This window comes from Theobroma cacao, chromosome 5 (assembly GCF_000208745.1).
Source record: "Theobroma cacao cultivar B97-61/B2 chromosome 5, Criollo_cocoa_genome_V2, whole genome shotgun sequence".
In the NCBI taxonomy this organism is placed as follows: Eukaryota; Viridiplantae; Streptophyta; class Magnoliopsida; order Malvales; family Malvaceae; genus Theobroma; species Theobroma cacao.
The window spans coordinates 7,953,429-7,968,004 of record NC_030854.1 but is presented as its reverse complement, the minus strand read 5'-3'; the positions used below and the strand labels follow the sequence as shown (position 1 = coordinate 7,968,004).

The 14,576-nt window shown below is 30.6% G+C and overlaps 1 protein-coding gene across 1 annotated transcript; it reads right to left on the bottom strand.

Annotated features, from left to right (window-relative positions):
- LOC18598355 lies at window positions 10,684–13,534 on the bottom strand. Its single transcript, XM_018120645.1, has 2 exons — window positions 13,113–13,534; window positions 10,684–11,058 (listed from the first exon to the last, which is right to left on the bottom strand). Exons 1-2 carry the CDS (start codon window positions 13,269–13,271, stop codon window positions 10,891–10,893), a joined length of 327 nt encoding a protein of 108 aa, XP_017976134.1. The 5' UTR covers window positions 13,272–13,534; the 3' UTR covers window positions 10,684–10,890.

Below are 14,576 nucleotides of genomic sequence, written 5' to 3'. Positions count from 1 at the left end.
CGAATTAAGGAACTGCTAAATTGAGACTGAGATTGTTCTGTGGTTCACGTTTATCATGAAAATCGATCAATGTGCTTACTGAATGGCTACGCATAATGATTTACATTTGAGCTTGCATGTGTTTGATAGCTCTTCATCTACTGTTTCTACTTTTTTATTTGGAGATATATTTGTCTGATACGACCAAGGATGATGTGATTGATTTGACTTAATCTATTTTCGTTTTATAAGAAATAATTTAATATGGACTTATATTAAATTAAAAAAGAAAGAAAAGAAAATCATGGTCAGGGCCATTGAATTCAGTCAAAAGATTTCTATCTTTTAGCACGTGTCTTATGTTTACATGACATTATTAGGACACGAAATCGGCCCACCCAGTGGAGAAGTGGGTTCTGAGTTCTGACTATAATAATAATAATATTATTGATGCCAACAATTTTCTGGTCAGCATATTTTTGTGACGTGAACTATGCCATCGGTCGGCAATACGGAGTTGGAAGAGAGGAGCCTGGCCAACACATACTTTTCGTCCTTCACAATAATAGACACATCTCCTTGCTTCTTAGTATGATTTTTGGAAATTGACATTGTGATTTATAAGAGGAAAAAGGAAAAGAAAAAAATGGGTGAAAGGAAATTAGGATAAAAGTTTGAAGATTTTTACATCTCTACGTCTATAAAAACAATTTTTATAACTGAAGCCGTCAACTAGTAGAGTATCCATTATTGTTTAAGGTATTTTAACTTGAATCCAACTATTTGATAGAATATTTGAATCCTATAAATACTCGATTAAAGCTTTCGATGTTACTTGAACTTATACCTAAATATTTTAGATACTATTTATTAAATTTTTTATTAAAATAAATTTAAAATCAATCTTTATGTATATTATTAATAAAAATTAAATTAATAAAGTAAAGTTTGTTCGTATAAATACAGATTAAAGTTTAAAATCACAATTAGAACAATTAATGAATTTTAGTAAGTATTATATTAATCTCTTATAAATACATGATTAAATTTTTTTAATTGTTACTTGAACTCATACCTGAATATTTTAAATATTATTTGTTAAATACCCCGATTAGAATAAATTTAAAATTAATTTTTAGGTATATTATTAATGAATATTAAATTAATAAATTAAAATTAGTCCATAAAAAACATAAATTAAAGTTTAATATCATAATTAAAACAATTAATGAATTTTAGTAAGTATTACGTTAATGTCCTATAAATGCTCGATTAAATTCTTTAATTGTTACCTAAACTCATACCCGAATATTTTAAATATTATTTGCTAAGTATCCAATTAAAATGATTAAAATAAATTTTTATGTATATTATTAATGAAAATTAAATTAATAAATTAAAGTTCATAAAAATATAAATTAAAGTTTAAAATCATAATTAGAATAATTAATCAATTTTATTAAGTATTACATTAATTATAAAAAATTTATAAAAAAATAATATATATAAAATTAAAATTTAATATTAAAAATCATTATTTCTAAATCGGATATGGGTAGTGTATTCCCTAAAATCACTGTTCAAATCCATACCAAATACTAATTTTATTATTTAAACCCGATTATAAAATATTTTAATTAATCTTATTTAATTGGATCGGATGCTAAAAAAAAATCCGATTCCAAAATACTCATTAACATCCCAACCTATAAATGAAAATGAGGAAAAACCAAGATTGATTCATTGCAATGAGTTGTTTTATTATTATTTTTTCACTCAAGAACTCTGGCGTAGGTGCATAGTTAGTAGAAGAGTTGTTTATTTATTATTACCTTTTAATTTTCTCCCTTCCTTGCTACAAAAGTTATTTAGAAAAGATATATATATATATTTTTTTTTCCTTGGCTAATTCTACCGCAGACAATGTCAATTGTCAAATTCATTGAAGAACAAATAAGCAAATATTCATATTGAATAGTTTTGACACATTTTAGAGTCCTTGGTGTCATTCCTATTTACAGACACAACGGGAAAAACTAATTAGAATTTCAGAAACCAATTAATTAACATACGTACCTAGGTCAAAGCATATATTAAATATAAGATTCAATTTGATTGTTACTTTTACATTTTAATAATTATTTCTTGTTATATATATCTGCTTTTGATTCTCCAAAAGTTATCAATTAAAAATGTAAATGTGAATATTAAAAAAATCATATATTTGATTAAAAATTAACAAATGTATCTTACATTCATATATAAATGTTATGTATAAATGTAAAATCACATATTATCCAATTCATATTTTCAGATAAAGTAAATAATGTCCATGTTACAACTTTTTGATAGATTTTTTTTTTTTTACCTTAGTGGACAAATAATACTCACTTTAGAGATGAAAAACAAAATGGGTTAATTGTATAACATTTTACATTTTGGATAATGTTATCGTATAATGATATATTGTATTATATTATAGTTATCAATATTATATGATGCATAATATATATTGTATAATAACATACAATATCAACTAAAAATAATAGGTATCACTATGATATATTTTATTTAATTAAATATAAAAATATATATCATTTAATACGTAAAATATATAATATATAATATGCAATACGTATCAAGATATGGCATGATAATTTTGACAGGCTCATATTGATTTTATCCCACACCAATTACTAAAAATCTATTTTCTAATTTATTTATTTTTGAATTGAAACATGGAAAAGTGCTTTTATGCGCTTCAACTTCAAGATCTGGACTTCGGACAAAAGAAAAGAATTAGATTCATCGTTTTATCTTCCACATAGTAAATATTATTTTTTGATTTTTAATTAATAAATTAATATAAATTTTTTTTGAAAAGTAATTAATATAAAAATTCTGTGTCTTAATTAAAAGTATATACTATTAAAGAGTATGTTGAGAGTTTGAATTGAAAAGTAACCATTTTTCTAATTTATGTCACATAATTGTTATCTATTAATCAAAATAAATGTGTATCTTAATTTAAAATAAATACTATTAAAAGAGCATTTTTTTTATTTTACATGTACATATGTAATTATAATTAATTTTAAAATATTGGATAAAATATCCTAACTTTTTTAACTTTTAATTATAATTTCATGTGGGTCCATTAGTATTCTAAATAAACAGTATGTCTCAAAAAAATATTTTTCGCTGGATATAAGTTTAACTGTTAGTTAACTGTTAATATTTCTATTAATTTGAAAACGTGATAATATTTCCTGAAGAATTTTACCCTTCATTAATTTTAAAAATTATCAAACTACATAAACTATAATTTTTCATTTTTCTAGCTGCTATTCAGAAAAATAATTTTTCATTTTTAAAATTTGTTCTCTCCTGTTCAAAACAAAAAAAAAACTATTTATCTTACCTCTCGCCAGTCAGTCACCTTGCAACTCGATCTGGATCTCACGCTTTTCTGGGGAGATTTGGCCCAATCTAGCATTCCATGACTAGATCTGATTGTAGAGTGGCTGGCCGATGTAAGGTAGCATCACTGATAAGCCTGAGAGAAAGGAAAATAATGAAAAAAATGAAGAGAAAATAAGGGTATTTTAGATATTTCATATTTTTTCGTTCACGTCATTTATACATTTAGGACGGACGGTCTATTTTGAATACTATTAAACCTGTGTGAAATTATAATTAAAAGTTAAAAGAGTCAAGGTATTTTATTTTAAAATATTTCATAGTATCTAATATATAGAATATAATACGATATTAAATACTCAATATTTAAAAGTAAGATTTAGATACGTGGACTGATGATACATTAATTTTGGAATAATATTATAGGGGTAGCATTAATGCATGTACAAGAATCGCGTTGAAACTATAAATTGAAGCAGCTAAAGGTACAGTGGTAATAAAATGATTTAATAAAAGTTGCAACAATAAGTTTGTCAACGTATTATTATTCCCTATTAAAGTTTTAATTTCCTTTTGTCATCTATAAGTTTGAAGGACAATAAATGAAACTTCACAGAGGGGTTGGAGGGTTTTATCCAGTAATAATAATGGTATTGGACTTAAAGAATTTTCTTTCCTCTGTTCTTACACCTGAAACAAATTACTGCGATTTTCCACCCACCAGAATTTGGGTTCAAAGGCCAGTTAAGCTGTCTAGTTGGCATTTTAAAGCCATTGCACTTTCTATACCAAAAATCATAACAAATGAGGCTAGGTTTGAGCCAAAATAAAATTAACTAAAAATATTTTATAAAAAGTATTTAACGTAGCATAAATCCAACTCTTGTCTTGTGAAGATTTTCAAAATGAAGCCTTGTTGAAAGGGAAAACCAAAAAGCTTGTAGTAAGGCCACCAACTCTCCTTTATTTCTCTCTAGTTGTAGCTTGGAATGAATGGTGATGTGAATAAATGAAACTTTCAATATTTGCAACTCAAGTTTAAATTCACAATGAATGACGCCAAAGAAAAATCAATTCCTTGGTACCAAAAACAGAATGATTTTCCTCATTGCTTGAATTTAATTGTAACCTTTTTCTGTGCTCTTATATAATGTTTAAATTCTGGTAGGTGAATAAAAAATGAAAATAATAGGCTGCCATGTTTTTAATGTAAGCCTAACCATATTCAAGTCTCTTCACCTCATCTTTCAGCAGCTTCTGTTGACGAATTTATAACATGCCACAGAGAGTTTGGGCCTCCAGCTTACGAAAAAGATACAGCATATTTAAACCTCATGCCTTTGCATAGGCCGAAGCCCCTTACTTGTTTTTTAATTGTATTGTATTTTGCTTATTAAAGATAGCAGTTGAGGGATCATTCGCCCTGTAACTCGGTTCTTGGCCTCTTGATTCTTTATTTATATCGTTTTTATATTTGATCCAACCAAAAATCTATATTGACTAGTCCAGTTTTTATTAATCTGAATCAATCAAATATGAATTTTTTAAAATAATTTAAAGTCATATTTTTATTTTGAAACTATTCTTTTATTGATATTAAAAGCAATAAACTATAATAGTTTATTAATTTATTTAAATACAGGAACAAATAAAATAAAGATAATTATCTCCAAACAAAAAGAGTTAAATTTGGGATTCTTGGCTCACTTAACCTAAACTCTGCAACTTCATCCTAGTTTACACCCAAGACAAAACGCTGACCAAATTGCTGTTCGCATTCCATAACATACCGGACTTCTAGTTCTAGGTCAATAGGAGTCTTCAAGAGTCCATCTCCCATCTAATTCTCTCATATATCTTATAAACCACTCCTTCCTCTTCCATTTGGAATTTAAGAGTTCAATTGAAATTTGAAATTCTAACTATTGGGATTACAAGATTGTTGTACTTAACAGTTGTTCCATGTTACAAAAAGTTTTTTAAAATGTTTAATTCTTTAAAAGATGTCCATTATTTTTATGCATTTTAATGACCAAAATAATAATATTTATAAAATTGATATTAAAACATTATTTTTTTTTAAAAAAATTGAGTAGTTGAAATAGAAAATTTGTTATTTACTTGCTCCCCTTATACAAAAATTGATGTTGCAAATTCATTTCTATAGAATGAGAAGCATGTGGTGGCCTCTCTGTAATGTTTACAAGCGTTGGATCCAGAGGAAGCGTGGAAATTGAATACAAGGGCCATAAACTTAAATAAGAGACCACAAAACATCTCTTAAGATTTTTGTCTCTATATCATGACTATATAAAAGAAATGGAGAGTGGGGGATATGTTAATATATATATATATATATTTCAAAAAATAAGTTATCTAATCTCAAACTTGTTTAAAATTAGGTAATTGGACCTTATTATTCAGGTTCATGCATCGACATATTTTATTAGTATAATTCAATTTAAATTCATGTATGGTCAACCGTGCCTATTTGATTATATATATATATATATATATGTGAGAATAATAAAGTGTTTTAACCTTTAGTCTCATATTCAAACCCTATTATTTGTGGGGTTTGTTCAACTTTAATTTGTTTAATATATATATATATATATAATTCGTGATATATATGGAAATTAATTAAAGAGATACAAACAGAACATGGCATAGAAACCTATAGCATGCGCGTACGTTGGTAAAATAAAGCTTAATAAATAAAGTCAACAGGGATGATGAAAGAAGCTGATTTGATGATAAAGCTTTGAATTTAATTAAATGAAAAATTTTTCGTTTGAAGAGTGGCATGGATATTTTTATACTCTATTGAATGATCAACTTGGATTGAATTCTCAACATCCCCTTCATTGATTTGCATGCACAGCATTCACTTGGATACCTACAGATTAGCCTCTAAACGTGGAGAGAAAGAGAAAGGGGATTACTGTGCTATGATTACAGTAGAAAGAGCAGAGCAAAGAAAGCATTGAAACGCCATTAACGGATCCATTGCACGTGCCAACCAGACTTTTCAGCAATAACCTCTCTCTCTCTCAACAACATTCAAGTTTTTCCTGGCTACCTTCATAATCTAATCTTTTCCTTTCTTTTTAAGTTTTAATAGTAATTTACCTGTAAGAGGATAGGAGACCAGAGACTTTAATGGTGGGTTTTTAAAGCATCCCCCCATCTGTATGAAAAACTGAGTTTCATTTTTATGTGAGAGATCATCCTTCAATGCTGCCTTTACTTTTTAAATCTCTTCATCAACCCTAGAAGATCCTGATCCACACTGTCACGTGGTATGCAAATGAAATACACGTCTAATGATATTTTGGATGGGTTCTTATCTCCTACACTCCCCATAAAGTTTTTATAATTAAGTTCATTTCTTTTATAATTTAATGGACATGTAATAATCCTATAAACTTACTTTTAAAATTGAAAATTTATACGTCTGGTGTATATGAGATAAATTGAATTAAATTGAAGAAAAGCTAATATTAAAATGAATTAAATTTGAGCAGCATATATAACGCTTAGCGGTGAGACTTGAATTTGGGATTTAATAACACTATTATGATAAAAAAAAAAAAAGGAGTTGATGGTTTGAATATTTCCTTGAGTCAAATGTGAAGGCTAAAAAAGGGGGAAAAAACATTAAGACGAGAAGAGTGGGATTTATAAGATGATAGACGCTTACTTACTGTTATCTAATTATATATATATTTTAAAAAAATTGTATTATATTATAATAATATAATCTGAATAGAACTTGAGTATTTGGTTCTATAATTAATGCATGATTCATTCATTCTCTCGTTAAAGTATATATAATCCAAATCCTCCCTTTCCTGGCCGAAAGTCTCAGGTGAAGTTTCAAGTACAGAACATTGAAACTGAATCCAATTCCAAAGAATTGAGCCGTTTCCATTTTGGGCAAACTATCAAAGAAGGGGGCCTATGACATGAGATTTGATTGAGCCAATGGCCCATAAAACTAGCATGTGTATGACTTTAAGACAGCAGTGGTCCCGTACTACGACTTCAATTAAATCCAGAAAAATACAGATCAGTGAATGCGGGACTGTTCTCAAAATAAATTCAAGCACCTCTCCTTTTCATGTTTCGAGCTTCCACCGGGGTTGCTTCTCTGCCTTTTATTTTCTTTTTTATAAAATAATTTTTTTTCTTCTAGTTTTTTTGTTCGCCAGCATATGAAGGTGGGCGAGTGGGAAAATTGGGTGGGCCCAAAGCAATGCTTCTTCATTCAATTTTCCCATTCTGGGGTTGTTGCTTGCACAAACATAGGTACATAGACAACAGCTAATGCTTTAAAATGAATTAGGCATAAAAGAATGAAAAGTTAAGAGGCATTTATGATTCCTTCATTACTGTGACAAGGATCTATGGCAATGGATTAGCAGCAAACTTTATTCCTAAAAATTTTGGCGACAAGGGATACAACTTTTCTTAAGGATTGCATTTGATTTTGATTGGGGCTACTAGGGTTTGGAAGTGCACATTAGCACATGCCCTGTTTTCCTCTACAGACTGCCAACCACTGATATAATTGCATCTTGATTATGAGTAATTACATTAGAGGTTCCTGAGGTGGGTGTGGAGGCTACAATTTACGGTTGATGCACACAAGACATTATGAAAACCGCCCTGTTTGTAATCCTAATCGACAAGGAATTAGCAGCATCTGGAACTAATGCTCAGTGCTTGAATAATCTTCTCTTCACCAGATCAATCATTCCCCATCCTGGACTAGTAAATAAAATTTGCTCATTTGGAATGGCAGTTACTACCAAGTTAAAAAGAAAAGAAGAAAACGCCAACCAATCACGCAATTCAGGCTGCGGAATATACTTGCAATTGATCTATGATACCCTAGTTCAGCTAAAGTCCAACTGAACTTCAATGAAAGAACGAGAACACGTGATCATGAATGACTGCACCAAAGTATCATCAAGTCCTACTTCACAGTGTTTAGCCTGACAATCCAGAAAGGTTAGCTGCAGACACGGGGTTTTAAATTGTACCTACATAGAGATATGGATTCTCTGTTTTTAAAATAACTTTGGCTTTAGCATTTTAAACTAGACAAGGAACTTGAGACCTCAGCTGGTAAAGGTGCATAATGACTTTCAAATGCAGAGACTGGATTGTGAAAACGAAGACCTGATAAAAACATTCCAATTGCTATGCTGCTCTAAAAAATGAAAAAGTTTGGAAGGCAATCAGAAACCATATTATAATTTGATCACTAGAAAGTTTTAATGCCCCAACAACATAGGCTTTCTTAGTACCAACTTGCAAGGAGATGGGACCCTTTCACAGTACAGCTGCTTATACACAAAAGTTATGACATTAAAGTAATTCACCCAATTCAGAGCAGATGAACAGATATCATGCATAAAATGCGGTTAACTCAATAGTGGGCATGAGAGAGAGAGAGAGAGAGAGAGAGAGAGAGACTAGGGCCACCTATTAGCATATGCTATACATACAAGACTGGGAGAAGGGAGGGGGGGGGGGGGGGGGAAGGGATAGGGTGAAGCAGCACTGAACCATATAGGTTTTCCAGCAATGGTAGAAATATTAATGAACATAGTAACTGAATGCTGCTGCATATGTTAATTCATTGAAAGTTGAAGAGCAAAACTGGTAGGTATGGAAGAACTTTGGTCACCAAGAACATGGAATAAATTGAGGGAAATTCTTACCACACATTATACCTGAAACTTATAACTGGAATAAATGTTGTTATACAATTATTTATTCTCAAGCATTAAATTGAATAGAAATCTTGAACACTTTGTTCCTGTTCAACCAATGACTTTGAATGACTATCAATAATTGACATATGAAATTGAGCTGCTAAAGAATTTTGAGTCACTCACAAAGTCTAATTACCAAAAAAATGATCAACCACTTTACAATCTATTTCTTTCCAACCATTACTTTTGATAGGACAACTCAATCAGCAATTAAATGAACAAGCCCAAGAAAAAAGTAATTCATGACCTAAAGACACAGAGCCAACAGGCAAGTGAGCTCAAGTTGGAGCACAAAAGTTCAAAAATTGCAGATTCACTCAAGCAGCAGCATCTCAAGGGTGTGTACTATTATATTTGATTATCTGTAGGATATAGGTATAAATAATTTGTAAGGGTCAGTGTAATATGGTAATTAATAAAATGAGAGCTCCAAAATCCAACGTCAAACAGGGGTGGTAGCCAGCAAGAGTATCGAGGAAAGACAAAATAGGTTTACCAACTAACCAGTAGATCATCTTCAAACTTTTCTTTGTCTGAACATTTGAGGAAGTTTAATGACAGAAAGAGGATCGGGCCCTCAGATCATAGTCCTTCAAAGGAGGGGTAACAACTTTTAGACCAAGTGTTGTTCGTGCTTCAATTTATCAAATCTTTTTCTTCGCCTTAAAATATCAAACTTCATCCTTCAATTTTCAACACAAAATTCAACAGAAATCATGTGTAGCTAGAGTTTTATTGTTGTTGAAATGCCTCAGGCCAAATAGGAACTTGAACAATTCATTGGTAAATGATTCAAGATGTTCAAATTTGTGGATTGGGGTAGCATCAGCAGCTTGAGTAACAATTTGCACTCTGGTCTGCAGATTGGCATCCCTATCCAGTATATTATGTGATTTACTTCAGGACGCCCAACATGGCTAGTGTCAGAACCAAGTGAGATGATCACATGATTTATTATGCTTCTAGATGACATTAATCAACCTAATGGACAAAATTGACAGATACCAAAATCAACCTGTCTTGCAGATTAATTCAAGTACAAGCTCAAACTACAACTAGCATGCACATAAGAAAGACAACTTATTAGGATCGGAGATTCACAGACCTTATTTCAGTTGCTTAAGATTTAACAGAAACAGGTTTAATTAATAGCAAGGCAAGTTTCAAATCAACACAAATAAATAACTTGTAATCCAACTCAAGTATAGTTTGGTGTGTATATAAGAGAATAGAGATAATTTATTACAATTGGAAATAGAGGGACCTGAAAAAAGTTGCCTATGATTTACCAGAGTATAATATAAGTTATGAATAAAATTATATTCCTTTAATTTAATGTTCATAGTTCTCAGCAATTCTACTCTATTTTCATACCGTGTGCAGTATTTATTTCATATATTTCTGCCATTTGCCATTAAACTGACTTCCCTTTCTACCTCCATTCAGGACACTATCTGCTCACCTGTTGAGCCATGATTTTCAACTACAAATTCACTTTGAGATAGAACATTTTATTGCAGAAGATTATAACAAACATTAACTTCAACCATCAAATCAGATATAGACAGTTTCATGTCATGCATTGCAAATCAACTGAAACAATAATCATTATGAAGCTACAAAAAAAGGGGCAAGAAAGAAATCATGGTTTATCTACTTGCACATACCAAACAGTATTGATGTTTTGGCATGTGACCCAACAATACTAGTCATCCAACATTGGCTGCTGCTCAAGCTCAGTCAAATGTTCCGTCAAAGCAAATGCAGAGCCATTGATAACCTCATTTTCAGCCCTACACAGTAGCAACTGTTCCCGAAGACTTCTCACTAGCTCATTCAGTTTCTGAATATTCCTTTCTTGAGAAAGTATGATCTGTGGCAAAGTTAATAGAAAACAACTCTAATCAGTCACTTAATACCCAGTGATGATATATGCCATCTTAAAACACTTGGAAATTTCAATTCACTTCAAGCAACTACACCAGAAAAAATAATGAATGCAGCCTGGAAGAATAAAATCAAACTAAATCAGCAAAATGTAGACAAAAAATGGGTCATATTGAGGTACCCTCTAACTGGTATAACTGTATGGCACTATGAACATCTAATATATGTTAAGGTGTTTTTTTAAACACTAGAACAATTTTAAAAAATAATGTAAAAGTCGTATTAGATGAGGAGTTTGGGCAAAACTTCCAATAAGACAATCATAGAAAAGCTACCAGCCTAAACAAATAATTCAAAAGTATCACTAGATTGAAGAAATAAATCCCACCTAACTTCAATTTTAACATATGACATTTGTGACTAGGAACACTCAAATATTTGAGTTGCTGCTTTTCACCAAGAGACTAACAAAATTAGAAGGTGGAAGGGGGCAAAACCTAAAACAAAATCTTGCTCCTTAAAGGTTTTCACTTATGGCATTGCAATTACAAAACTGAAATCAAGACACTAAGTGAGTATGTCATACAAAATTCTGACCAAAATACAGATGTATGTCCAAGAGTCAGAGCTAGCAATTCATGATTCTTATCCATACAAAACTTGCTGAGATGGGCTGAAAAGATAGATATAAGCAAGTAGGTTCATCCTCTAGCAAGCATATACTAAAAGGAAATTACCCAGTCCCAAACCCACCAAAGTGTAATCTTTGGACGCTCACTAGCCCAAAGCTTTTACTGTTCCACCCAAACAATGATACCTTTGTGAGCAAATACATTTATAACAAACAGTTCCACCGAGGGCAATCCTTTTTTGGAACACTAGCTATGTATCATAACTTTTACCCCCAAAAACAACCGTGTCTATATCTGCTGGGTAACATTTTGATACAAATTGAATGAGCCATCTAATAAAGTTCATGGCACTTGAATTGATAGCACAAATTATTAAGATAAAAGAAGGTTGTAAGGAAATTTTTAATCAGCTGAGAATTAGTGAACACTTGCGAAGCCAAAACAATATTTAGCAATATATAGATGCTTTTAATTTTGTTCATTACAAAGAAAATTTAAATAGAAGTCCTATACACTCCAATTAGCATGGATCCTTTAAGAAGTTAAATTTCAGTGAATAGGCATCTGAACAAACAGAGGAACCTTCTTTTTTATCCATCAATGAAATAAAACCTTAAGAAAATCAATTTTCTAAGCTTGCTTGCAAAGCAAAGCAGCCAGCTATTTCTAGGTTAAGAAAAGTCAAGAAACAAGGTTGTTTCATAGGCAGATTGAAAGCATGGCCTAGCAAGAGCTAAAGAAAGAAAAAGGTATCGTTATTACCCTAAACAAAAAGTCTCAAATGTTTCCGAGTATTTGTTTCTACTTTGTTGAGCAGAAGTATAGGGAAAGAAAAAACACTACAGAGAGTGATTAGCTAGTAAATAATGCATCTCAGCACCCATCGCAGCAATGTAATCTTCATCAAAATGACCCAAAGATTTGAACATTCATGGTAATGCATATTGTTTCATACGCTCTCTTTGGGTATATCTGGTTCTGCTAATTGAAAAAGAAAATGCTATTACATTCTCAGAGCTTATATAACTCTAACCAGATCATCGCGTGGCAATCAACCATAGAATGAACTCTAACAAATAGAAAGAAAATATGAGGATGACCAATTCATAGAAGCCATGTTTGAGCCTTTTTAAAACTTTTTAGGAGTAAGCAATCGAGTAGTTGCTTGGTAGGAAAGATGAAAAGCCAATAAAAAGAAAAACACTGTTTCAATCCATTACTTGGTAGAATTGAAAGACTAAAAACAAAACAAGGCAACAATCACTTCACTTTTTTTTTTTTTATCATTATACCCTTTGCAAGCAAAAATCTAAATTATGTTGTCGAATTGAAAAAGATAAAATCGTGCAAGAAAAATTCTTACGGAATCCACAATATGAGAGAGAGAGAGGATTAGGAAAGGCGAAACCTTTTCTTTGACGGATTCTTGGCGTTTCGAAACGTATTGGTCTTTGAGAGAAACGGTGGGAGTTGGCTCAATTTCTTCGCCAAATTGCTGCTTCCATTCGAACTGTGAAGTGAACACTATTAAAAACACTAGAAAAACGAGTAGCCAAGGTCTCGACATCGCTCACATTTAACCCCCAATTTTTGTCTAATTTTCTGTCTCAATTTTCCTTTTCCTCTTTTGGGTGTTTCGACAAGATGGAAATCTGCTGCCACCGATTTAAGGGAAGAAGTTTGCAAGAAAATAATAATAATAAAAAGAAAGAACAGTGGCAGATCGAAGTGGGCGACACTGGAAAAATGGAAATTCGTTCGAAAATTTATGTTTGGGGCATATCCCCTTTTTCCTTTTTCTTAAATTAAATTAATAATCAGGTAGTTAGCCTCCGACTAAGTGGAGGGATGGCAAACCGGTGAATTCGGATCATTTGGATATCGGGTCACGTTTAATTTGGATTCTTTGGATTTCCATGACTTTAGATTTAAATTTTTTTAACATGCAGCAATTAACTATTTGAATGTGAATAATAAAAATTAAAGCTAATTTTTGTTACGAACAAATGCGTGAATGTTTGTTATATTATGAGTCAAAAATTGTAGATCAAATTAAATAATCTAACGGGTAAAATATAAAAAATATAATCTAATTTGAACTTTTAAAAAGAATTAAATTAAAATTATGATTCAAGGGTTGTTGGCCTATAAATAGGCCCTTCACTTCATTTGTAATTACACATTAGAATAAGATTTTTTGTCTCCCTTTAAATACTTTCTCTCATATTTTTGATTCTCTAATCTCTCAAATTTTGGTATTATTTTATTTTCATTTTCAAGCTTCAAAAAGATTTCAGTTATTGGGTTTTAATTTCTAGTTTTAGCAAATCAGATAAGTGTTAGTATGATTTTGTTTTCATCATCTCCAAGCTTTAAAAGTGGTTGGTTTTTAATTTTGGTTATAATAAATCAGGTAAGTGACTTGATATCTCTTTAGTATTTTCATTCCCTAAAAATCAATCTTAATATGAATTTTACTATCATGTTGTATATATTAACTATTGACCCTCGATTGGAAAGTGAATTTGCTATTATATAACTATTAATGAAAAATCATAAATGTTCATTCCCTGAACTAAATGCGACCAACAAGCTACTAATAAAAAATTATAAATTCGTCATTCCCTGAAGTGAATGTGATATCATTTAATAATTATGATCATAGTAATGAATTCATCCATTCCTTGAAGTGAATGTAACATCATTTAATAATTATGATCGTCATAATAATTTACACTATCACTATTTTAAAAATAATTTTACTATCAAAAGTGGATGGATAATTTTATCATAAAAATTTAAGAATAATTTTACTACCAGAAGTGGATGGATGCCTTAACCCACTAACCTAGTAAAAATGGATAATCCACCA

Bases quoted from the DNA above. Each gene is read 5' to 3' on its own strand.
- LOC18598355 (XM_018120645.1), bottom strand. From the start codon at position 13,271: ATGTCGAGACCTTGGCTACTCGTTTTTCTAGTGTTTTTAATAGTGTTC. The intron at 11,059-13,112 runs GTTTCGCCTTTC...ACTTTGCCACAG, and splicing joins AAGAATCCGTCAAAGAAAAG to ATCATACTTTCTCAAGAAAG.